Source organism: Sarcophilus harrisii, chromosome 4, assembly GCF_902635505.1.
Source record: "Sarcophilus harrisii chromosome 4, mSarHar1.11, whole genome shotgun sequence".
Taxonomy (NCBI): domain Eukaryota; kingdom Metazoa; phylum Chordata; class Mammalia; order Dasyuromorphia; family Dasyuridae; genus Sarcophilus; species Sarcophilus harrisii.
Window position 1 is genome coordinate 150,181,846 of NC_045429.1, and position 27,737 is coordinate 150,209,582.

Genomic DNA, 27,737 nt, shown 5'->3' on the forward strand with positions numbered 1-27,737 from the left:
TAGGCTAGATAGCCTGCTTTGTAAGTGATAGATGACTGACTTAATTATATAATATATAGTTATAGATATTACCAGAGAATTGTGAAAGCTCAACATTATAGTATTACAGCATCATAAATTTGAAGCTGAAAGGACCAGAAAGGTCATTTAGGCCATAATTTTATAATGAAGAAAATTGAAGCCAAGAAAGGTTATGTGTCTTCTTTAAGGTCACTTGGAAAGTAAATGGCAGAACCAGTATTTGAACTTTACTCAGTACTCTGACTTCAAACCTATTGTTCTTTCCATTGTATCATGTAAATAATTCTTGTCTGTCATGGAAAACCCAAAGACAATAATACCCCATCCAACTCCCATCTTAAAAAAAAAAAAAACTGATTATTTTTAAAACATTCTTTTCTTTTCAAATTTTGAGTTCCACATTATGAAATACAAAATGAGTTATTTTGATTACTTTAAATTTAAATGGTTTTGCACAAAGTCAATGTAATGCAATTGATATTAGAAAGGAAACAAAGCTGGGAAACAATTTTTATAGATAGTATTTCTGATTAAGGCCTGATTTCTAAAACACATAGAGAATTGAATCAAACTTATAAGAATACAAATCATTCCCCAACTGATAAATGATCAAAAGATAGGAACAGGCAATTTTCAGACAAAAAAAATTAAAACCATTTATAGTCATATAAAAATGTTCTATATCACAAATGATTAGAGAAATATAAATTAAAACAACTCTGAGATACATCTCACACTTATCAGATTGGCTAAAATGACAGGAAAAGATAAAGATAAATGTTGGCTGTGGTAAACTGGAGACCTTAATGCACTGTGGGTGGAGCTGTGAATGGATTCAGCCATTCTGCAGAGAAATTTGGAACTATGTGTAAAGGGCAATCAAACTGTACATATTCTTTGATCCAGCAGTATCACTACTGGGTCTGGATCCCAAAGAGATCAAAGAAGAGGGAAAAGGATCCATATGTGCAAAAATGTTTATAGCAGCCCTTTTTTGTGGTGGCATGGAATTGGAAATCAAGTTGATGCCCATCAACTGAGGAATGACTAAACAAGTCATGGTATATAAATGTAATGGAATATTATTGTTCTGTGAGAAATGATGAATAGAGAGGCTTCAGAAAAACCTGGAAAGATTTATATGAACTGATGCTGAGTGAAGTGAGCAGAACTTGGAGAACATTGTACCCAGTAACAACAACATTCTACAATGATCAACTTTGATAGATTTAGCTCTTCTCAGAAATACAATTATCTAAAACAATTCCAAAAGATTTATGATAGAAAGCGTTATCCACATCCAGAGAAAGAACTATGGAGTCTGAATGTAGACTGAAGCATATTGTTTTCATATTAATTATATATGTAAAATCATGCAAAAATGCATATTAGCCATACTGCAAAAAAGTTTGAAAATTATATTTCTTATTCTCAGAGTTCATCAATTCACTCTGGAGCTAGATAGCAATTTTTTCTCCTAGGTCCTTCAGAATTGTCCCAGATTATCATATTCATCTGTGTACTTAAGTCTTTCAGAGATAACCATCTAATATTGCTATCACTGTGCACAATGATTTCCCTATTTTTCTCACTTCACTTTGTATCAATTCATATAGGTTCCAAAGACAATGTTTATTATTTTATTAAAGACTTTTTTTTTAAACAAACCAAGAACTAGATCAATGTAACTAAAAATAGAACTAGAGAGCTGCAAGGGGGGAAAGATGAGACAAATGCATGATTATAATATTACTCAAATGCAATAACATAGTTTATATTTATATAGCACTTTATAATATATAAATATATATGTGTGTATATACACATATGTATATACACACATACATGTAATTACAATTGATCTTTATGACAATCTTGTAAGCTGGGAAGGATAAATAGTATTATTTCCACTTTATAAATGGCTAAACAAATTGAGTAAATAGCTAAGCTGGGACGAACACCTATGACTGTTCTTTCCAGACAACATGCTTCTGTCTTCAAAAGAATGATTAGTAGATTAGCAGCCAAAGAATTTGGGTTTTGGAGCAATTAAGTTTAATGTTCAGATAGAGGGACTGGGATAAGTGGAAGGACAGGATATGACTAATGATCAAGAACATTTAAGCTATATTAATTAAAATAACCTCTGTGAAACTATTTACCAATCCTAACTAAAATTCTTAACCTCATAAATTTTCCCATATTAATGAATAAAGCTCTTATAAACTTCATAATCCTAAATTTAAAGTATTCCTGTGCACTAAAAAGATAATGTCTATCAATCTGTAAATTTGGGAGTATGTAGATTTATTAAATACATTTTTTCTTGTATTTACCTGTTCTTTAGCAGAGCTGTGAGGTTCTCAGAATTTAACTGCTGCATTAAGGCATCTCTTAATGTGGGAAGCATTGATAGCACTGTAATTCAAACAAAAAATATCTGTAAAAACACTAAAAGTTATCTAAGTATCTTAAGTGAACAATATGGAAGTCTTAAACTATTTGGTAATACAACAAATTTGATTGGTTGGCAAAGAAAGTGAAGAATGGCAATTCAAATTAATGTTTCTTTTTACTTACAAGTTCTGTGCTAATTTAATGGGAAAGGACTTATTAAAATACAAAAAGAGAAAAATAGTTACACATTTTGGTAAAAAGAACACTAGACTAGTCAGGAGAATCAGAGTCCTAGTTTTATTTCTTTGAGTGAATTAATGTACATGTCTGTGTGACTGCATTATCTTCATCCTTACTTCACAGTAATGCTATATGTAATGCAATTCTATGTGAAAAAATGCTTTGGAAACAATGCAGTAGATACTAGCAATTTACAAGTTATTATCTCACTTACTGATACTAAAAATAACCTAAGAAACTCCAAATAAATATACAAATATAAGTAAAAATTAATTTCTGATATTAGTTTATAACTTAAAATGACAAAATTAGGAAAAGTAAATACAAAACAAAGTTATTAAACATAAATCACTAATTCTACAATGTAAATATGAAAAATAAGTGTGTATTCATTTTCTTTGAATAAATATTTCTCTATTGTCTTTTAGATCAAGGACTCTTAAATTTTTCCTACTAGCAATCTTTTTTCATCTGAGAAAATTTTACAAGACTTTGGGCATATAGGTATACAAAATAGGTATGCAAAGCAAACATTTATAGATAATAAATCATAACTTCATGATCCCCATATTCAGTTATGAGACCCCATATGAAGTTGGGACCCACAGTTTAAAATCTTTTTTTTTTTTTTTTTTTTTTTTTTTGGGTAATCTGCAATATTAGTTTTTCAGAGAGTATGTTCATTTCCATTAATTACAGCTTGGTATCACTGGTAAAACTACTGATGTTAAAAAAAATGAAGCTTGGGATCACTGTTGGAGTCTACTAAGACCAAAAAGACTATATTAGAAACAGAAAGTACAGTCAATGAGGAAAGCAAAATAACCTTTGATTTAGATCATTTAAAAGAGATTCATCTAAAAGAACATGGTAGGATAGTAGGCTGGGACAATCCACCAATCCCTTCACATAGGATTAACCCTTAGCATCTACAAAGTTGCACAAATAAAATGATCTGTCTACATTCAAATACCTTATCAATTACTTTTCTCTCTTAAGGGTGTCTTATTTTTTCCAATTACATGTAAAGAAAAATTTATTAAACACCCATTATTGTGCCCAACATTGTGCTATATGTTAGGGAGATCCAAAGACAAAAATGAAACAATTCTTTTTTTTTTTTGGTGGTTGTTGTTTTTTTAATTCTTAAATTTTTTTTTTATTTTTCTCTTTTTCTTCTTCTTTTTTTTTTTTTTATTTTTCATTCATTTATTTATTTATTAACAATTCTTGTCCTTAAAGAGCTTACATTTCAAAGGGGGAAACTATATACATTTATCAGTTTATATAAAACAAATGTTTAAGGAACATGAAGGTCAAACAATAGTAATCTGATTGGAGGGGGTAGATAGAGGACAGGAAATAAACATTTATTAAGCACTATCATGTGCCGGGCATTATGCTAAGTACTTTTTACAAATATTGTCTCATTTGATACTTACAGTCAGCTAGTATCTGAGTTCAGATCTGAATTTAGGTTTTCCTCACTTTCAGCCCAGTATTTAATCCCTTACACTATCATCTCTTGGTGAAACAGGCTCTCACAATGAATGAGTTAAAGGATGAAGTTTAAGATCTATATTAAAGCAACACAAACATTTACTCTACCTGAAGCCAACTTTTTGCACACTATATGACTTGTTGGTATGCTTTTCCTGAATGGAGCCATACAGATTTCTGTGACTGTCACTTTCTTTTCTAATATACATTATACAATTTTGCCAGGAATTGAAGTCAAACTCACTGGTCTATGGTTTGCAAAATCCATTCTCTTTTTTCATTGCCCTCTTTGGGGAAGAGGGAGAAGTCTGAAGATTTCCTCTTCTACAATCATATTGTACAATCATTTTTTATTCTCCATAATCTTTCAAAGATCACAACTGATTCAGTAATCATATTTTAAAATTCTTTAAGTACCTAAGAATACACACACATACGTGTGTGCCTGAATATATATCCGCCCCCCTACCCCCATCTTGATTTAATAGTTATGGTTTGAAGAGCAGCTAGTATACTCCTCTCTTGAATCCCTAGCCTACTTTTCACTCACAGATTATGCCCAGGTAAGCCTCAATTGTAGATCACTCCTATCATTCATGACACTTTCAAGCCTATTTGAATGCTGTTGAATGCAGGTAGAAAAAATCATGCAACTGTTCTGACTGGCTCCACTACTAATTTAAGTTATATAACTTCAACTAGGCCCTCACTGCTCCTAGACAGTGCTACCATACGTCCCTTATTGACTCATTATCCCATTCTCTGCAGCAGTTCTTCTAAATCTTTTTCATTCCCCTTTATCCCTATTATGGTTCTTCCACCACCAACACCCTTGGCTGAAAACCTTGCCTCATACTTTATGGAAAAAATTGAGGCCATTCACCATAATAACACTCTTTTCCCCTCTTCTTCATCTCCTATCACTCAGATGTCTTCTGTCACTTTCTCTTCCTTCATCCACTTCACACAATAAAATGGTCTTATCAAGGCAAATGCTTCTATTTATTCAAGTGAGTCTATTCTATCCTGTCTCCTTCAACACTGTCCTCTCTATCCTCCCCACTCTCTTATTTTTAATCTCTTCCTCTCCATTGGCTCATTTCCTACTGCCTACAAGCATGCACATCTCTCTCCTATCCTGAAAAAAAAAATTGACTTCATTCTTCCATCCCTGCTATCATCTTAAGTCGTTTTTTACTCTTTGTAGTTAAACTCCTCAAAAAAAAAAATCACTTACAACAGGTGTCTTTACTTTCTTTCCTCTCACTTTATACATCTTATTATCTGATTTTTTTAAAAAAAGGTACACCATAAACAACTTTCATTTTATATTTGTGTGTAAGGTCATCTTTCACTAAAAAAGTAGATGTTAATGCTATTCTAAGGTGGGGGGAAATGTAAAAATTATGGGAAGGAAAAAATCAAGCAGAATAATATTCTAAAGGTAGGGTTCTTAAACGCCAAGTATCCTTTCTCAGCCTCAAACATTCATTGTGAAAATGACCTATCAAAAAAGGTTTAGAGGGAGCAGTTTGATTATTGGTCCTTTGACATATGTAATATATTTTCAGTAGGAAGCCCATACATTTAAAACCAAATGTTGTATAACAAAAATGTCTTCTGAGTATTTCTTTCTTCCATTTCTTTTCTTTCTTTCTCAGAGTGGTCTATACAGTCATTTTTTTTTCCTATAACAATGCCATTTCTGGAGATATTTTAAAAATGAACCTTAAATCATATTTTTCTGGAATATATAAACCTTCTTCTAAAAAGGGGAAGTAGGAGAAACAAGAGTTTAGCTTTCGTAAATAGTTTAATAAAAATCAACACTTACACAGTGCTTTAAAATTTGAAAAATAATTTACCTATATTATCTCATTTGATCTTGAGAATAGCCATGTAAAGTAGGTGCTCTAATTATTCCCTTTTTTTCAGTTAAAAAAAAAAAAAAACATTTCTATAGCTATCTTGCTGCACTAGAAAAATTAGATCAAAAGGAAAAAATAGAAAGAAAAAAACAAGCAAGCAAAAAACAAAGGTGAAAATATTATATTGTAATTCATATTCAGTCCCCATAATCTTTTCTGTGGAAGTAGAGAGCTCTCTCCATCACAAGCCTATTTGGAATTGATCTTAATTACCTCATTACTAAAAAGTGCCAATTACAATCTGATGTTCCATTTTACCATTCTATTGAAATCACTTTCTCCAAAGTTACTAATGGATCCTTAGTTGACAAATCCAATAACCTTTTCTCAATTCTTATTCTCCTTCACCTTTTCTGTAGCCTTTTGACACTTGATCATGCTTTTCTCCTTGGTATTCTCTTCTTTTTAGGTTTTCTTGATACCATTCTCTTCTGGTTTTCCTCTTATCAGACTGTTTCTTCTTTGTCTTCTTTGCTACATCCTCCTCTAGATCATGTCCCTTAACAATTCGTATCCCTCAGAATACTATCTACAGCTCTCTTCTATTCTCCCTCAATACTACTTCACTTCGTGATTTCTTCAGCTTTTATAGATTTAATAACTATTTCTAAGCTGATGACTCTTAAATCTAACTTTCCTGCCTCAATCTCTAAGTTGACCTCTAACCTCACATCTCCAACTGCCTTTGAGACATCCCACTGGATATTCAATAAATATGTCAAACTCAACATGTACAAAACAGAAGCCATATTATCTCTCCCTTTACCCCCCCCCCCCCCCACTCTCATTACTGTAAAGGACACCACCATTCTCTCAGTCCCTTAGGTTCACCCCTGGATTCCTAACTATTTGTTGTCCAAATTGTTGTCAGGGTCACTTGCTATTGTAGGAGAATTTGCTATTGTAACATCTCTGAAATCTATCCCTTTTCTTCTCTGACACTGTCACCACTCTAGTACAGATCCTCTTAACTTCATACTTTGATTAATACAATAACCTATAGGTGGGTCTGCCTGCCTCAACTCTCTCCACTAGGATATATTCTACATTCAGCCCTCCATAATGATTCCTCTTCTAAAAAAAAGATCTAATCCTTCACACTTTACTCCTCCTTCCCCAGAGCCATGAAATTCTAGTGGCTTTTTTATTGCTTCCAGCCAAGTCCCCTCCTACCTTTTCAGTCTTCTTACATCTTTCTCTCTACCAATTAGTCTTTGATCTAGTGAGGTTGGTTTCTCAATGATCGTGTGAACAAGATACCCCAAGTCTCAGCTTCAGGCATTTCCCCCAGCTATTTCTTATGCCTAGGATTCTATCCCATTTCCTCTCTGACTACAGACTCTCTGGCTTCCTTTAGGTAGTAATTAAAAATCTCACTTTGTATAGGATGTATTCCCTAACAACTCCTTGAAGCTCCTTGAGGTAGAAATGGTCTCTTGCCCTCTTTTTTTAATCCCCAATGTTTAGTCAGTGCCTGGCACATAGTAGGCACTTAATAAATGTTTATTAATTGATTATTTTGGGCATCAACAGAAAGATTATTTAGTATAGTGTTTAGAGAGCAGAATTTAGATTCAAGAAAATCTGGGCTTAAATACTGATGGTTGTGTGACCCCATGGGAATTCCATAACTAGACAATTCTCTACACCAGTGGTTCTCAAAGTATGATTCAGAGATTCCTGGGGGAGTGGAGGGAGGTTTCTGAAACCCTTTTAGAGGGTCTAAAGATTCAAAACTGGTTTTTATTTCTAATGTGCCAAAGATCTATAAACATAACCCATGTAAACAAAAACTCTTTGGAAAGATCCGCAATGATTTTAATAGTGCTGAGGTTCAAAAGGAAACGCCAAAAGATTGGGGTTTCAAAATGGTGTCACAAGGTATCTCAAAAGAATTTGCAGGCTGAACCCAAGGGCAAAGTTTATTATAACTGTAACACCAATTGAAGGTTAAGTTCTAAAAGAATTCAATAAAGAACTAGAATCAAGGAGATAATATTTATAGGAAAAAGTTAGACCCAGGAGCTTCATATTACTTATTGATAATTTTAAGGGTTATAAGTAGGTATGAGGAGTAGTCTATTCATAATTGTCTCAAGAATTTTGTTATTACTGACCAAAAGATTGTTTATCTGACAGTCAGCAATGTTTGTAAGACTGCAGTACTCCTAAAGTTAGGGGACCTCAGAATTGTCTATTCCACAGCCAGGAGACCTTAGGGTTATTAACAAACAGATTGTTAAAACAATGGCACTCATAAAGTCAGGGGGCCTCAAGATTACTGCTATATTTCCCCTAGAAGCTGCACCCCATCAATAGTATAAAAATACTGAGAATAAAAATTTGAGAACCACTACTCCACACTAAGAGGATACATAGCAGACAAGCTGTCAACCTGTAGTAAAGAAAGTTTCTTCACTGCAGAAATCTGAATATTCATGTAATCGAGATTCAAACAAAAACCAAATTATCTCCCTATTAGCCAGTTTTGCTTTATTCTTTCTAGTCCAAAGGTCATTCTCCACAGGACAGAAATAGGAACAATATATAATATAAACTTCATTTTCTATCTTTTCTAATAGTGATGAGCAGTCACCTTCCCTATTCCTTATTGAATCTTCCAATCTAGATAAAAACCTGACAGCCTTGGTCTGTCTACTGCCCTACTGCACTACTGACATGATTTTTATGGGTACCTTCTTTCTACCATATCATGCTGCCTCTTCTCTATTTGCAGATCATAATTAAATAAAATTTTCTATTGAGTAGTGACCCCAATTAGGATTGTCTTGGGAAAGAGAGTTTGCTATTTTTTTCTCCGGTTCATTTTACAGATGAAGAAATTGAGATAATAAGGTTGTCCCTTTTCCAGGGTCACACAGACAGTAAATGTCTGAGATTGGATTTGAACTCAGATCTTCCTGATTCCAGACCAGGAGTTTTGTCTACTGTGCCAATCTAACTGCTTTAAATAAAATGATAATTAACAGACTTAAATAATGTCTAATTGTCTCAAATACTAAATCATAGAAACCAATAATAATTATATTAAAGATAATGGCAATGAAAAAAGCATACTCATACTTTTTACAGTCAACTAAAAGCAGGTCTCAGAAAAACTTATCTCTGAAATATTTATTTTTAAAAAAGGGTAAGTGAACAACTGATCATGAACTTAAAAATACTAGAAAGTAGACAATTAAAAATGAGTCAAAAGGAGAAAATTTGAAAATTAGGGAAGGAAAATCTCAGAAAAGTCTATATAGAAGTGATTGAATTCAATGCTATTTTTTTCAAAAGACTAATAGAATCAACAAATCATTAACTATGATAAGGAAAGAAGAAATTTTGAAAACTAGGAAAGAAAATCTCAAAAAAATCTATAGAATTGATTGAATTCAATGCTATTTTTTCAAATAAATCATTAATAATGATCAGGAAAATCAAATTGCCAGGATTAAAAATGAACAAGATGAATATGCATATAGAGAAAGTGAAAAAAACTCACTATAAACAGTTATATGCCAGGAAAACTCAGAATCCTTTGGATGTCTATCTTTTTTTTTTTTTTTTCATTTTCCATTATACTAACAGGCTATCTCTAGATATGCTAGCTGTAGCAATAAGAGAACAAGAATCAAAGACAAACATTCACAGAATCAAGAAAATTAATCCTATCTGAAGATGACAGGATGGTATATTTGGAAAACTCCAGAGAATCCAGAAAAATCCAGAAATATTCTTAGCAAAGAAACTGAGACAATAATTAGTTATAATTCAAGTCCTCCACTTCTTTAACATGGATCAGGCACAGCATCAGGCACATAAGTTTATTGAGTAGCTAGAGTGATATGCACAGACTTGTACTTTAGGAAAATGAGACTGGTAATTTATGGAGAATGGGTTGGAGAATTGAGAAATCTGAGCTAGGGAGAAAATATAGTCCCAGGTGAAAGGGAATAGGCCTTGAACTAAATAATTTAACAAGTAGAGACAAGAGAACAAACGTAAGAATTATTGTAGGGAGAAGCAACTAGTTAATGTAGTAGATAGAGCACCAGCCCCAAAGTCAGGAGGACCCAAGTTCAAATCTGGCCTCAAACACTTAACACTTCTGTGTGTGTGTGTGCGCGTGCGCGCGAGCAAGCGTGTGCGTGTGACCTTGGGCAAGTCACTTAACTTCTTACCTCAGCAAAAGAAAGAGAGAAAAAAAATACTGTAGGGGTAGAAATAGCAAGATTATCAACTTGGTGGATGTGAGAGAAAATCAAAGATAATACAGTGAGGTTGGGATGTTCATGGGATATATCCAAACAGGCAACTGATAATGTAAGACCAGAATTCAGTAAAGATATTAAGACTAGGTATGTAGATTTGGGAGATATTTTCATATATATGCTATTTAAATACATGAAAACTGATGAGATCACTGTGAGTAAAGAAGGATAACAAGTAGAAACAGTAGTAGAGCTTTGGCTTACTCTCATTTAGGAAGTGTGATATGTGTACAATGGTGATCAAGCAAAAGAAAACTGAAAAAGAAAGGTCAGAGGGTGAAGAGGAGAACCAAGAAAAAGAATCATGAAAAATCTAGAGAGAAAGAATGGCACAGGAAGGAAGGGGGACCAATAGTTTTAAGTGATTCTAAAAGTTCAAGGATAAGGAATGAGAAAAGGACAAAAAGTCTGGCAATTATTAGTGATAATAACATTGAAGAATGCATTTTCATTTAAGGCTGAGATTGGAAGCAAGATTGCAATAGATTGACAATGAATAAGTGGTATAGGGCTTTTTAAAAAATAGGCTTTTTGGTTGATAAAGGAAGGGAGGATGTGAGAGTATTTTAAGGATGTGGTAATGGGTGTGTTTTCATTTTATTTTATTTTATTTTTTACATTTATAAAGTTTTTTTATTTTCAAAAAATATGCATGGATAATTTTTCAACATTGACTCTTTCATAGCCTTGTGTTTCAGATTTTCCCCTCCTTCCCCCCACTCCCTGCCCTAGATGACAATCTAATATATGTTATACATGTTAAAATGTATGTTAAATCCAATATGTGTAAACATATTTATACAATTCTTTTGCTGCACAAGAAAAATCAGATAAAAAAGGAAAGCAAATGAGTATGAAAACAAAATGCAAGTGAACAACAACAAAAAAATGAGAATGTTATGTTGTGATCCACATTCAGTTTGATAGGTATATTTTTAAAGAGAAAAGACCCAAAATCTACTGAAAGAGATGAGACCGATGCCTTGGCAAAAAGGGCTTACTTTTTTAATGGAGACTGGAAAAAAAAAAAGATAAGAATGGGTGAATATTCCAGTGCTTTAGGAAGACTTATGGTAAAACAGGGATGGTCAGGCATTTGACCTTTAGTGCAAGCCAATTTAATGCAGTTAAGATTAGAAGTGTTATGCCACAGTTCTCTTTAACCTGGCTCAGTTTCCCTTGTCTCAGTTTCTTTAACTGTTCTGTCTTAATTCCCCTAAATTGTAAAATTCCCACTCTGGCCCATTAAGACTGAGGACCATTTGCTCTGGGATTGTAAATTGTTAATGCAAGCAAGATAAACAAAAGAGTAGACCTCCTGAGTCTTTTCTGTCCTCAAGAATTTACACTATCCCTCTAAAATATTCCAAGATATATCACTGATATTTTTACCTCTGTGTATTCAGACATCCTGTCCCTGGGTTTTAGGATTTATGGCCTCCCCCCATCCTGACAGAAGTTTCCCCGCGCTTCTAACCCCTTCTTTGTTTCTAAAAGGTATTTAAGAAGTTGGGTTTCTCCCATTCATTGCTGGAGGCTGGTGGCTGGAGGCTGGATTCTTTGAATTGACAGTCTCCTCCAGCCCTGGGACCAATATGGATTCCTTGGTCCGGGTATATCTTTATCTCTGTCTGACTGGATAATTTGAAACATGAGTCCTGTCCAGTCAATTATGCTCTCCAATTAATAAAATATTTAAAAAGTTCTCTAATCTCCCTCCTGCCTCAGTTTCTCTGGCATTACAGAAGGGAAAGTTAATTGAAGGGAAAAAATCTTTTTTAGAAGGTTTATTTGATATAAGCCTCATTTCCAAAATATATAAAGAACTGGCTCATATTCGTGAAAATCTGAGCCATTCCCCAGTGGATAAATGATAAAAAGAAAAAAAAAGAGAAAAAAGATATGAGTAAAAGAAAAAAAACCCACAAACTATTAACAACCTTATAAAATAATGAATAGTAAAAGTAAATCAAAACAATCCTGAGGTTTCATTTCTCACTCAGCACCTATCTCAGATGACAAAAAATGACAATAGTTGATGTTGGAGGGAATTAGAAAGATAGTTATGAAAGAGAAAAACATTTTGGAAAGCAATATGAAATTATACAAATAAAGTGACTAAAATATTTGTACCTTTTAATTCATATTCCACTATAAGACATACTTCAAGTGAGTCACAATAATAAGAAAGTCCTTATATATACCATATGTATTTGCTACTATAAAAAGTACTGATAGACACTTAACCTTTCCAAGGTGTGTGACTCTGGGCAAGTCACTTAACTCCAATTGCCTCAGGAAAAAAAAAAGTACTGATAAACAATGATACACACACAGATGGTGATAGCAAATAACTAGGAACCAAGTAGATAGATGTACAGTGATGGAGAATGAATAAACAAATTATAGTTTATGAATGTCATGACATTTTACTTTACTATAATAGATGATGAATATAAGTACATGAAAAGCCTTTATATGAACTGATGCAGAGTTATGTAAGCAGCCATAAAAACAGTATATACAATGATTACAACAATGTAACTGGAAAGAACTACCACTTTAAAACAACTGAAAGTAAATGTTGCAAATGTTGCAAAATCACAAACATGGCTTCAAAAAAACTATTATGAGACTATATTCATCTCACTTCTTTGCAAGGAAGAGAAATTGATTTGTGCTATACATTTTGATGTAGATTTTTTTGGAATGTATTCATCAATTTTGCTTATTTTTTCTTTCCTTTTTTTTCTCGAAAAATATTTATTATAGGGGATGGCTTTCTATGAGGGGGAAGAGAAGAGATCTCTAAAGGAGAGAATTTGATAAAAGATGTCACTAAAATTTCATTGTTAATAAAGTGAATGTTGCAAAATTATAAATAAGCATGACCCCAAAGAAAAGATATGAGAAAAAACCTGACCCAAAACATTTGCAAAGGTGGGGAGAGAGAGAGTTAGTGAGTGTAAAACACTGCATATATTTTCAGATCATTTTTTTTTTTTTGATGTACTCATCGGTTTTGCTGAGTTTTACTCTTTCTCTTTTACTTTTAAAAAAATTCTATTATGTGGAATGGTTCTCTAATAGAGATAGGAATAAAGGGAGAAATTATAGTGAATAAAAAAATACAGAAGAAAGGTTACTGCGAAAGACAATATACTAAGGCCTCTCAGTAAATTTCAAAAATCAAGGATTAAGATCTTAGGAATGTACAGGGAATCCCTTGAATTATTGAGTAATCTTAGATCAGGTTTTGTGAGTTTCTTACTACCAAGAAATTGCAGTTGCCAATAAGATCTTACCAAGGTTTTGTCCACATTACCAATGTTCTTTTTGGAAAATAATTCAAAAATGGAATTTAAAATTTTGCATTTTTGTCCTTTCACTTCTAGAGAATTTTTTCATCTTTTGTTTCATGATTATCATAAAATATAAGTTGTAAATTGCTAGAATCTGAAAAGTCATTATCTAGAAAGAGAAATCCTTGGCCAAATCTTCCTCCAAACCACTGCTTATAATAAAAGTATTTCTAATAGACTTTTAATTAATCACAAAGCTACATTAATAGAATCCTTCTTAGATTACTAAGATATAGATCTGAAAATCTCAATTTCTAGTCAATTAAGAAAATAAATGCATTAGAAGTAATATGGCAAGGGCAGCTATCTGTAAAATAAAGGTATTGTACTATATGGCTTTTGAGATAGCCTGTAGCTGTTGACAGTTTTATTTTTTGGCTCCTAATAAGATAATTTTGGCAGAACTTGTTCTTCATAAAGATGGGCTTACAATAACCCATTGTAAGAGTCCCTATCAAGATGTTGACAAACTGATTTTGTAATAACATTTTTCTACTACTGATAGACCTGTATTGTGAACAGGTTATGTTCTTAAAGTTCATGTTACAGTTGGTTCTTTGGATCTCAATATGCACTTCCCTAAATATAACATTATGTAATCAGTGGGGCCATTTGTAAGAAGTCCAGAAAACCAATTTAACACGCATATGGAGTAGAGTACTGTATACAACTTTTCAATTCAACAGAACTTAACCACTGTGTGGAATGTGTTTTCATGGGAAAATACATTCAAAATTCCATCTTGTGATACAAAGAATCTTTTCCACCAGCTTTTTTTCATCTGCCTGGATAAGAAGGGCTTCACTTTGCCCAAAGAATGGGAACTTGCCCAGCTTCCATTTTGCATGATATTTGCTTATATGGCTCTTAAAATCTGGTGAAAAGAGTATTATGTTAAGAAGAAGAGGGACAGACATTTGTAGGAAGTGGCAGATTGGAATTTTGAGATTAGCATCATGGAGATGGGTCAAGGAAGAAAAATGAAAGGAATGAGTCAAACAACTCCTTGAGGATAAGAAAAATCAAACTCTGGGGGATGGGGAGAGAGAGGCTCCTGTCAATATTTGAGTCCCAAAATAAATACTCAGGAACATGTCTTATTCCCATTTCTGAGTCACCCTATTTTTTTCTTCCATTCCCATTGATTGCTACCACCTCTGGTTTCCAATTAGGAATGCTCTATCACAACCATATCATGGATATTTCAGCCTCTCCTGATTCCCAGATAGAAAGCAAGAATAAGAGAGGAGTCTAGGAATTGATAGTAAGAAAAGGAACAAAGGGTAAGGGCACCTCAAGGCAGAAAGTAATGTTATTGAAATTCTATATCTTCCCCATAGCCTATGGTAGTAGTGCACAAATAGGTGGTTAATAAATGTTTGACTGAATCAATGTATCTCTCTAGGGGTCCTCAAACTTTTTAAATAGGGGCCAGTTCACTGTCTCTCAGACTATTGGAGGGCCCGACTATAGTAAAAACAAAAACTTTGTTTTGTGGGCCTTTAAATAAAGAAATTTCATAGCCCTGCATGAGGGGGATAATCGTCCTCAGCTGTTGCATCTGGCCCGTGGGCTTCCGAAGTTTGAGGACCCCTGCCTAGACCATTCAAGTTGTTATTAGGAATCTAGATTTAGATTTAGATTTAGGAATTTGAATTTAGATAAAACCCTAGATTTAGAAGAGGTGAAAAAGATGAGAGCTATCTGACAAAGTAGGGGGGAGGGGGAATCCAAAGTGGTAAAAGCAGAGGGAAGACAAGTCCCTTTTGTAATCAACAACTTGACTGCTGAAGCATTTATTATCATTAAGGAAGTCATTTATCCAAATTTCTTTAATCATAGGTATTAAATTTATCTAACACATGTTGGTATCTACTCTATGAAAGACACTTTGCTAAACTAAGAGGTATGCAATTTTTTAAATTTAAAAAAATATATTCTTATATTATCAAATATTTATATTTTGATGTTGTTGATTTTTACATTAAATCCTTTTATCAGCTATGTGACCCTGGGCAAGTCACTTAACCCCAATTGCCTCAGCAACAACAAAAAAAATCCTTTTATCACCAACTAATATATAGTCTTAGCATATTTTGAGGGTGCCTTGGACTCAAGCAAGGAGACCAAACCAACTTAAAGAAATTAATTCAGGTTATACACTGAAGGGTTAAATGCAGAAGCTGGAGCTTAAATACTTTGTTCACATAATGAGAAAATGCAACTTATTGAAAAAGATTCTGATGAAGATTGAAGGCAAAAGGAAAAGGGGTTTGTAAAGAATGAGATGGTTATGTGGCATTGTGGAAACAATAAAAAGAACTTGAACAGACTTCAAAAGATAGAGGAGGGGGCTGCTAGGTGATGAAGTGTATAGAGCACCAGCTTTGAAGTCAGGAGGATCTGAATTCAAATGTGACCTCAAACATTTAATGATTAACACTTCCAAGCTGTGTGACCCTGGGCAAGTCACTTAAACCCAATTATCTCAGCCAAAAAAAAAAAAAAAAAATAGTGAAGGGAGGACAGAAGGGCCTACTCCATAGGGTAACGAGTCAGATATGACTTAATGAATGAACAACAAAAAAGCATATTTCAGTAAAACACTGATCTCTGAAATGATTTCAATACTTTAAAAGAACCATGATTTCTTCAGTGTAGGTAGATTACTACTCCTCTATGCCTTAGCAGAGGATCTCTATGAGAGCCCTGCCCAAAATAACTGATCAATTGATAGATAGCCAGTCATTTCAAATCAAAAGACATTTATATCAAACATTAAGTGAAAAGTAGAGTGTGCTAGATAACTTTAGGGACAAGAATAAGGATTGGAACTCTGATTTGACTGGTTTAAGAAACTCCCTACCCCAGTATAAGTTTAGCACTTTGTGAAAACTTTTGATCTTAGAAAACATGGTAGTGTAAGTCAACTAAAAGCTAATAATCCTTCTCCAAGCAGATTAAAACATAATTTGTAAATATCTAACAAAATAAATAAAAATACCACACAACAAAAATGTTAATTTATGGCTTTTAAATCAATAAGTGACTTGTAGGGATTCATTTCTATTTGAGTTTGACACCCCCAAGAGCACAGAGATTAGGTGACTTACTCAGGATCAGACAGCCAGTATGTGTCAAAAGTTGGACCTCAGAAGTTTTGGCTTCTGTGCTACTTCTTTATTCGATATCCCCCCAAAAAAATCCAAGGGGGAAAAAAACACACCAATCTTCAGCCTCAAAGTTTGTTTTTTACACATACATATATACACAAAGTTATGTACACACACATTTACATGTGTATGTATATATATATATGAATTATATACATCTGCATGCACATATAAACAATTATATACACGGAGAAATATTCTTTTGCCTTACCTGTCATATTGCATGTTCTCTGGTTACTTTCAAAATGATATTGTCGCCTTGCTTGGGCAATATATTCAGCAGCCTCCCTCTCTTGTATTTCTCTGATCTTTTTTTGTCCATATTTCCCAAGGATATATACTCCTAAAAGTTACAAAAATGAACAAATTATATCAGAATTTTTTAGCATGAAAATACTCAGATGTATCTATTTATTTATGTATGTTTAGAAATTTCTGTGAAAGATTAAAGATGAAATTAAATACTCTGGGGGGAGGTAATTGGGGATAAGTGACAGGGTCACACAGGTAGTAAGTAAATGTTCTTTTTATACAAGAGACAAAACCACTGTCTTGAATTTTACAAAAATAAATAACAAAGAGCACATGAAATGTTTACTTGCAAATATTAAAATTTTAAATAAAGTGCCTACTATATGCCTGGCACTGTAATAGGCACTAGAGATACAAAGATGAAAAAAAATAAACACTATTTGTCCTTAAGGAGTTTACTTTCCCAGTTGGAGGGGAAAGCAAAGGAATCAGAAAAGGCCTCATTAGTAGGTAGTGGTATAATGCCGGAGAAACTAAGGCAGGTGAGAGATTAGAGAGTTTTTCATATTTTATTAATTGGAGAGCATAATTGACTGGATAGGACTCTCGCCTCAAATTATCCAGTCAGAGAGAGATAGAGATATACTGGGACCAAGGGATCCATGTTGGTCCCAGGGCTAAAGGAGACTGTCATCTCAAAGAATCCAGCGTCCAGCATCCAGCATGAATGGGAGAATCTCAAACCCTTAAATACCTTTTAGAAACAAAGAAGAGGGGAAAGGCATGAAAACTTCTGTCAGGATGGGAGCGGCCATAAATCCTAAAAACCAGAGCCAGGATATCTGAATACACAGAAATAAAGATGTCAATGAGCTATCTTGGAATATTTTAGAGGGATAGTGTAAATTCTTGAGGACAGAAGAGTCAGGAGGTCTACTCTCTTGTTTATCTTGCTTGCATTAACAATTTATAACCTTAGAGCAAATTATCTTCAGTCTTAATGGACCAGAGGGGTAGTTTTACAGTTTAGGGGATTGAGACAGAAGAGTTAAGGAAACTAGACACGGGGAAACTAGTGCAGGGAAACTGAGTCAGGACAGTTAAAGAGAACTGTGGCAAAACAGTGGGCTAGTGCTGATCATAGAAATAAAGTTGCTGATTCTGAGAAACAGTAGAGCCCATTCCAGGAAAGAAAGTGTATAGTCTTTGCAAGAATGAGACAGAATGTGATATACAAGGAACAAATAAGCCAGTTTGGCTAAATGCCATAGCTTTTGAAAGGGAGTAATGTGGATATCAATTTGTATAAATTGGGAAAGTAGGAAGAAACCAGGTTGAGAAGAGTTTTAAGTATTCACAGAGCACGAATGTATTTAATCCTAGAGACACTTGAAACTTTATAAGCAAGAAAATATCTTGGAAACTGTGGGGAAAATGGATTGGAGAAGAATGGGATTTGTAGAAGGATATTACAATAATTAAAGTTATAGGTGTTGAGAGCTTAAGATAGAGTGGTAAACATCTGAATAGAGAGAAAGAAAAGATGGATATAAATTATAGAGGTAGCATCAACAACATGTGGAGACAACATGAATTCGAGGAAAAGGATGAGTAGAGGATAATTCTAAGTTTATGAACTCAGGTAAATAGAAGGATGGTGACATATAAACAGAAATAAAGAAGTTAAGAACAGTGTAGACTGCAGGGTCCTCAAATTATGGCCCGAGGGCCAGATGCGGGGCAGCTGAGGACGATTATCCCCCTCACTCAGGGCTATGAAGTTTCTTTATTTAAAGGCCCACAAAACAAAGTTTTTGTTTTTACTATAGTTTGACCCTCCAACAGTCTGAGGGACAGTGAACTGGCTCCCTATTTAAAAAGTGTGAAGACCCCTGCTTGATAATGAGATGTTAATGAATAATTGATGTGGAATCCATGCTCAGGAAAAACTAGGATGACAAAATCTGGTAATAATTTGCATAGAATTTAGAACTAAGATAAGTTGATGACATCACAGATTACTGTATAGAGAAAAGAGGGCATAGAACAGTTATAGAAGTATATTTACAATTAGAGGGCTTCATGTGAATGGCATTATAGCACAGGTGATGAGACAAGTGATCAGAAAGGTAGGAAGAGAAGCAAAAATGGATAGTCAGGAAAACCTAGGTAGAAAAATATTTAGGAGAGAGTGGTCAAATGTTGCAGAGTCAAATGGGAACTAATAAAAGGTCGATTTAATAATTAGGAACAATGTAACTTTGATAAACAGTTTAATTTGAGTGATCTTGGAAGCAAAAGATTACAGAGGGTTGGAAAAGTAATTGAGAGAAGTAGAAGCTATCCAGATGACTTTTCCTCCCCTCTCTCAGGAATTTGGCTATATGGACATTTTGAAGGTTTTTAAGGATGGAAAAGAATCTAGGCAGGAAGAAGAAAGCCAGTACAGAAGAAGAAACTGAAGATAAGGGTTGGGAGGATTGTTGTGGAATTTGCTAATGGAAAGAAAAAGGATGGGAGCATGAATATAATTAGAGGGGATGGTCTTGGCAAGGAGAAGGGCCCACCTCCTCATCAGAGGCTGGAATAAAGGAAAAAAGGATGGGTTTTGAGATAAATAGGGAATAGGAGTTCTGAATATTTGCTTGTTTAGATTTTCTGTAAAAGTTTTGCTTATTGTAAATATAAACATGTACAGAATAATCTAGTAATTTCTGGTTGCTCATAAAAGGAATATAGAATCACAACTTAAATCTTATATTTTCTAAATAGTCAATGAGCAAATAAGATATAATCAGTGACCCACTTTTCTGTAACATTTACTTATTTTGTTCTTACTAGAAGTCATTCAGATTTCCCCTTCAAACATATATCAGACAAACATATGGTCACCTAATCAACAGAAGTGATAGCTCCCATACTAGGAAGAACTATAGTTTTTTTTTTTTTTTTTTAATAGAATCGTAATTTTTATTATATTACCTCAGCCTACCCATGGGCAATAGATATTTTTCATGTGTGAAAAGTGTTTTGTAATTATGTTTACATAGTTCCAAGTTTCTCTTGGCAGGTAGGTACCCAAATGTTTTATTTTGTCTACAATTATTTTACTTTATTTATTTTTAAAAAATATGTTGAATTATATGTTAAATACAATATGTGTATATATAGCCATACAGTTATTTTGCTGCACAAGAAGAATCAGACTTTGAAATAACGTACGATTAACCTGTGAAGGAAAGCAAAAATGCAAGTGGACAAAAACAGAAGGACTGGAAATGCTACGTAGTGGTTCCCTCTCATTTCCCAGTTTTCCTGCTGGATATAGCTGTTTCTATTCATTATTGAACAAATGGAACTGATTTGGTTCATCTTATTGTTGAAGAGAGCCATGTCCATTGGAACTGATCATCATATAGTATTGTTGTTGAAGTATATAATGATCTCCTCACTCCTTCACTCATCATCAGTTCATGTAAGTCTTTCCAGGCCTTTCTGAAATAATCCTGCTGGTCATTGCTTATAGAACAATAGTATTCCATACCATTCATATGCCATAATTTATTCAGCCATTCTCCAATTGATGGGCAACCACTCAGTTTCTAGTTTTTGGCCACTACAAAGAGTGCTGCCACAAACTTTTTTGCACATACAGGTCCCTTTTCCTTCTTTAAGATCTCTTTGGGATATAAGCCCAGTAATAACACTGCTGAATTGAAGGGTATGCACAGTTTGATAGCTTTTTGACCATATAAGAAGAACTATAGTTTTAGTGATTTCTTTATTTTTGAATCAAATCTTTGGTTGCAACATTTAAATTTTGTATGCTTTAAACTGAGAAGTTTGGTGTGCTCTAGGTAAATGTTTATTGTGATCCTCCACTGTTTTTTCTTTCTTTGACCAACTATAATTTGGATGGGGGAAGAATTTGTTTTCTTAATAGTTTGTAAGATCATAAAATCAATTTCTCTTTCATTTCTAAATATTTCTCTTATATTCCATTTATATGCATCTGTATCTACAACATATGGGCCAAAGTTCTTGCTCCTTGAACTATAAATCATCCAGGAAAAAAAAGCCTAAAAATAATGTTTTCTAAACTTTGTTTCCATCTTCCCTTTATTCTTGAAAGATGGCATGTCTATTCCTTCATGGACTCTTGTAAGTTTTCAATTTCCTTACAAATCAACAAGAATTCAATAAAATGATATATTTATATTTTGCCATCCTGTAAGAAATTCTTGGTTTCTACAGAGTAAATCAAATCAGTAACTCTAAGTCAAAAGAAATAGTTTTAAATCACCCTCTCCCATTTCTTAGCTACAAATCACTTGATTCTCTGAGTCACAATGTCCTTACCATTAAAGGAAAGATAAAACATGTACTACCAAGCATAGGAATTGTTTGTTAAACTTTAAAACACTATACAAACACAGGTTATTAATTATTAATAATAATAGAATCTATACAACGTTTTAAAGCTTGCAAAGCACTTTAAATATTATCTCATTTTATCTTCACGATACCTCTTTCAAAAGGTGAATACTATAATTTCCATTTTTACAGATGAGAAAACTGATAAAAGTCAGGGGTTAAAAAGACTTGCCTGGAATCACACAGCTAGCAAGTATCTGGGGCCTGATATGAATTTTGGTGGTCTTGACTCCAGGGCCAATGCTCTATTACTAAGCCACATATTTATTTGCTTCTTTGTTGTCTTCTTCCTTTCAAAGGTACAGTTTGGATTTTCGGTAAATTTTCCTTCATATTTTAGCTAAAATCTGTATCTCACTAACCTTTACCCATTATTCCTAGTTCTGTCCTCTGAGACAAAGCAAAATCAGATTACTTCTTCTTTCCAAAAGAGAATCCTTTAAATTACTGAAGACCTTTATCAAATTCTCACTAACACTTCTCCAGGTTAAACATTCAATATAAACAATGGAATACTGAGTGCCACCTGTGCATTTGAGATAAAAACATTTAAGTGTAGAAAGTATGCAGACTTCAAAACAGCTAAAAAAAAAAAAAAAAAAAACCCAAATCTACTCACAACCTCAATCAAAATCATACTTCCACAACAATAATAAGGATTTGGTTTCAGACTTTTGTGATTAAAACACAAAATTAGCCACAAATCTGAATTCGTGATGACTAGAATGTTATCATTTATCTGTGGTTTTGCATGGAAAACCGTATCAAAATAAAAATTAGATGGATCAAGCTCTTTGGGAAATTCTTGTTCCTTGATTTATAAGCAGTTTTGAATCTAGTGCATTTATTTAGTGATAAGAACATCAAAACCCCATGCTGATAAAATTCCATCTCCTAATCTGAATTCATGATGACTAGAATGTTATTATTTATCTGTGGTTTTGCATGGAAAACCATATCAAAATAAAAATTAGATGGATCAAGCTCTTTGGGAGATTCTTGTTCCTTGATTTATAAACAGTTTTGAATCTAGTGCATTTATTTAGTGATAAGAACATCAAAACCCCACGCTGATAAAATTCCATCTCCTAATCTGAATTCATGATGACTAGGATGTTATTATTTATCTGTGGTTTTGCATGGAAAACCATATCAAAATAAAAATTAGATGGATCAAGCTCTTTGGGAGATTCTTGTTCCTTGATTTATAAACAGTTTTGAATCTAGTGCATTTATTTAGTGATAAGAACATCAAAACCCCACGCTGATAAAATTCCATCTCCTAATCTGAATTCATGATGACTAGGATGTTATTATTTATCTGTGGTTTTGCATGGAAAACCATATCAAAATAAAAATTAGATGGATCAAGCTCTTTGGGAGATTCTTGTTCCTTGATTTATAAACAGTTTTGAATCTAGTGCATTTATTTAGTGATAAGAACATCAAAACCCCATGCTGATAAAATTCCATCTCCTAATCTGAATTCATGATGACTAGAATGTTATTATTTATCTGTGGTTTTGCATGGAAAACCATATCAAAATAAAAATTAGATGGATCAAGCTCTTTGGGAGATTCTTGTTCCTTGATTTATAAACAGTTTTGAATCTAGTGCATTTATTTAGTGATAAGAACATCAAAACCCCACGCTGATAAAATTCCATCTCCTACTTATGTTTATAGGTATGCCAATATTTCCTCTCTTTGGCCTCCTACCAATTTTATTCATTCTGGCTACAGGATAATAGGAAGGGCCCCTAAGAATTTCTTTTACCTGTCCTTATGATTCCAGTGCAGATTTCGAACAGAATAGAGGTGAATATCTTAAGCTTAAGGAAGATTGATGTCAGTTGTCTTTATAGGTCATACTTTAGAATGTGAGACTAAATGATCTAAATAATATAAAATATAAATACTAAATAATATAAATACTTGGATCCTTCAGTACATCTAGCTGTGCGTTCAAATACTACAATATAGTTTAAAAAAAGAGGGACGGGACGGTGTGGAAATGGGAGTGGAGGAGACGAACAGAAGTGGGGAAGGGAAAGGAGAGGGGGAAGGAAGAGAGGTAGATGGAAAAGGAAAAGTGAAAAAGAAAAGAAGTTAAGATGGGAAGAGAAAGACACACATACAGACTTTGGGCAATCTCTTTAAGGTTTGGGAAACTCCTAGTAAAGAGAAATTAATTCAAAGTTCTGGATGTTGCAATTGGATTGCTTGCAATAGTTCACTCCAGTAGGTCAATAGCATACAGAATCCGGAGGCAATTTCTCTAAGCGAGGTATGTGACAAGGGCGCTGCGGAAGACCAGCTGTCTAGGTAATTTCATCTCCCGGGGCCTCAGGTTCCTCATCATGAGGGAGGAGAACCTCTGACGGCGAGGCTACCGCTTTAATACTGTGAAGCCCCGAGAGAGAGAATCATTCCCCGATCTCCCGCCCCCCTCCTGCAGTCAAGGAGAGAGAGGATGAGCAAGCAGAGGAGCCGGAGGGTAGGGCACAGGGTGCGAGAGCGCGGGTCCCAGACGCCCCCCCAGCGCCTGCACCCACCTCCGAGGACAGTACCCAGGAAAAGGCATTTCTTCTTGTGACGTTTCAGAAAATTCCACACAGACTTCAGCATCTTCCGGTCCCGGAGGCGGGAGAGAGGGGTGGAGGGGGTTGCAGACCGCGAGCCCCGGGAGTGGCGGGGACCTGGAAGGAGGGGGGAGAAAGGGGAACGGTTTCTCGGGGGAGCGTGGCTGGTCGGTCTGGTCCTGGGGACAAGGTACCCCGTCACCCTTGCCCCTTCCCCGGGTCCTCCCGGGGAAATCACAGCCGCCAGTCTCCAGCTCGACTGTCACCGAAGAGGGAAGGGGGCGTGGAGACCCGACTGAGCCGTCCTGGCCGCCGTCCCCAACGCCGCCGCCGCCGCCGCTAATGCGGCTGCCTCGGGCCGGAAAGCCGCGTCCGTCGCGAATTCGGTCCCCAGTGTGCCCACTATCCGGCGGTTCCCCGGAAACAGCAGCTGCGGCCTCCCACGTTCCGCCGGCCGCGCTCTCCTGACTCGCTGCCTGTTTTCGCGCTCTCTACCCGGAAGATTCGTCGGGTTGGCTCCGTGAGATGGAGGAGCCTGCTAAGGCAGCGCTTACATCGGAGGGAGTGATCGTGTCCGCAGAGGAGAGAGAGGCGTGGATGGAGAGGGCAATGCTCATGGTGAGGGGGCTGGGGGTGGGGCGCCCCGAAGGGGTATGGGAGAGGACGCGCAGGGTGACGCCGCCCGCGGGGGGGGGAGGGGCGGGGGAGGGGGAAGGGCAGGCCGCGAGTTCTTGTTTGTAGAGCGAGACCTTCCCCGGGAGCGGGGCGGGACATCTTCTTACCCTGCGAAAGAGAGCACCGCCCCCATTCCCCCTCCGCCTCGTACTTTAACCTAGTTAGAATCTGGGGCTGAGCGTGACCCTGACGCGGGCTGCCCATACCTGGGGCCTGGTCCCAGCCTTGGGACCGTTGGGTTCGGGCTCAAGGCTGTCGGAGCGGGGGGAGGAGGGAGGGGACGGGGGCAGATCTTCTCCAGCGTGGTCTGAAGCTAGGCTTCTTCAGCTTTTTCCAGTCCCGACTGCTTTTCGCCCCAGAAATTCTTACACCATTCTAGGCATGTAGGTACAAAATAAGCATGCAAATCAAATATTTACTGGCAATAAACCGTAATTTCACAATCCCGACGGTGTTCAGAGACTCATGTGGAGGTCTCACACCACAATTTAATAAGAATCTGATCTTCTGAGAGACGTGAGCCAAGAAACCTGTTTCTTTACCTCCCCCCCCCAAAAAAAAAAGTAATTTCCTATTTTGAGGGCTCTTTGAGTGGTTTTCACCAAGAAGCCGCTTGAACCTGTGTCTATTCAACTTTCGAAGCTTGAGCTTCTCAGATAAAAATATTCTCAAATACAAATTATCAAAATTCTCAAATACAAATAATAATACTTACCTCAAAGGAGGATCAAATGGGGTAAAATATATATATATATATATATATGTATATATATAAAGTACTGTAGAAGTAACAGTGATCATAATACGAGTTTATTAAATATTGTGTTTAGTTTATTCTAGATCTAGAGCTATAAATGAAAGGCCATCCTCCTAGTACATTTCTTAATAGTATTCCATCATAACCATATACCATGACTTGTTCAGCCATTTTCCAATTGATGAGCATCCCTTCAATTCCCAATTTTTTGCCATGAGAAAAAAGAGCTACTATAAATATTTTCATACACTTGATCTTTTTCCTTTACTGGGAAGTGAGAAGTTGGGGAAATCTCTTTGGGATTGGAATTCAGATCCTGAACGCTGTTCTTCTCACATTCTTATCTTTTTACTATTATCTCAGTTTGCTAAAATCTTATCATTTACAACATTTTTACATCTTCTTTTTTCCTTCTTTACCCTTATAGGCCTTTATCATAGTTTAGACCCTTATCACTTTTTCCTTTATCTATTACATGTAATAACTTTTTGTTTGGACTTTATGCCTCAGGTCGCACACTATTTCAATTAATTCTAGATATAATTTGCCAAAGTGATTTTCCTTACTTCCTATTCAACAAAGTCAAGTGATTCCCTATTACCTGAAGGATGAAATATAACCCGTTCATTTGTCATTTAAAGGAATTTACAATCTGAATCCTTACCTTTTCATTTGGAACTGCCCAAGGATTATAATACTGTGTATACCCTTTGACCCAGCAATTCCAATCCCAAAGAGATTTCCCAACTTCTCACCTCCCAGTAAAGGAAAAGGATCAAATGTATGAAAATATTTATAGTAGCTCTTTTTTCTCATGGCAAAAAAATTGGGAATTGAAAGGATGCTCATCAATTGGAAAATGGCTGAACAAGTCATGGTATATGGTTATGATGGAATACTATTAAGAAATATACTGTAAACAATTATAATCAGGCAGATTTCAGAAAAACCTGAGAAGACTTATAGGAACTCATACAAAGTGAAGTGAGCAGAACACTAAAAGCAATACATACTATGATCAACTGTGAATGACTTACCTATTCTCAGTAATACAAGGATCCAAGATATTTTTGAAGAACATATGATGAAAAATGCTATCTACCTCCAGAAAAAGAAGTGATGAAGTCCTAATGCAGATCCAAGTGTCAACCAGACTGAACTGGTCAGACACAGGAGAATCAGGAATCAAATAAAAGTTTAATTTCAAAGTGAAGGAAACAGCTTGCAAATAAAGAAGGAGATTAGACACATGTACCAAAGCTCTGCCCTTAGTAGGAGGACCATTTTAGTGTGGCTGGATCTTATTTATTTACTTGTAGCTAGACAAAGAGTCAAATAGTGTAGTGCAGCAAGAGTAGTGTTGCAACAGGAACATTGAGGCAAAGGTGTCTAGTGACAAAAAGTCCCTACAAATCAGGACTTCCGATTTGGGCCTGCTAGTGATTGGCCAACCTCTAAGAGATTATGAGTTCCAGAATGTGAGCACAAAGGATTGTTATGCCAATCTCAGGGCCTAGCTTGCTTCCTGGATCTTAGATATGGAAAACAGGGGTCTCCTAATATAGTGTCTTGACATGTATACTTATTTTTTAAAACTTTATTTTTGGAGGGCTTGGTTTTTTAGGGTTTTTTTAAAATCTGTTTTCTTTTGATACATGGCTAATATGGAAATATGTTTTTCATGTCTGCAATGTATCAAATTTCTTGTCTTTTCAAGGAGACAGAGGAGGATACAAAAATAAAATATAAAAATTAAAAACTTGCTTCTGACATATTGGCTGGTTAACTTTAGCTAAGTTACTACTCTAAAATAGTTTCTCTTTAGGAGTTTCCTATATCAGTGAAATCATCCAGTTTTTAAAAACTCTGTCCCTCCTTGAGGCCAAGGACTATTTTTGACTTCTTTGAATTTGCAGCATTTAGCACAACTTTGCCTGGCAAAGTGTTTAATCAGTGATTGTTGATTACTAAAAAGAACTTAAAGGCCATCTAGAACAATACTGTCATTTTACAATTTTGAAAACTAAAATGTAGGGAAGTTAACTGATTCTGCTAAGGTCACTCAATGAGTATCAGAGGCAGAATTTGAACTCAGATCCTCTGATTCCAGAGTCAAATTTCTTTCTATTGCACTCAACT

At 35.2% G+C, this 27,737-nt stretch overlaps 2 protein-coding genes across 2 annotated transcripts in view; one reads left to right on the forward strand and one right to left on the reverse strand.

The window, feature by feature from the left end:
• The window catches only part of PEX3 (peroxisomal biogenesis factor 3), a 58,280-nt gene extending 34,012 nt beyond the window's left edge, over nucleotides 1–24,268 (reverse strand). The window contains exons 1-3 of the mRNA XM_031937685.1: nucleotides 24,140–24,268; nucleotides 17,110–17,241; nucleotides 2,358–2,439 (exon numbers count right to left, since the gene is read on the reverse strand). Coding sequence (XP_031793545.1) covers nucleotides 2,358–2,439; nucleotides 17,110–17,241; nucleotides 24,140–24,212 — 287 coding nt within the window. The 5' untranslated portion in view covers nucleotides 24,213–24,268. The remainder of the gene's footprint in view (nucleotides 1–2,357; nucleotides 2,440–17,109; nucleotides 17,242–24,139) is intronic.
• Nucleotides 24,269–24,478: 210 nt separating this feature from the next.
• Nucleotides 24,479–27,737, forward strand: part of ADAT2 (adenosine deaminase tRNA specific 2) — a 29,689-nt gene continuing 26,430 nt past the window's right edge. The window contains 1 exon segment of the mRNA XM_031937686.1: nucleotides 24,479–24,784. Coding sequence (XP_031793546.1) covers nucleotides 24,509–24,784 — 276 coding nt within the window. The 5' untranslated portion in view covers nucleotides 24,479–24,508.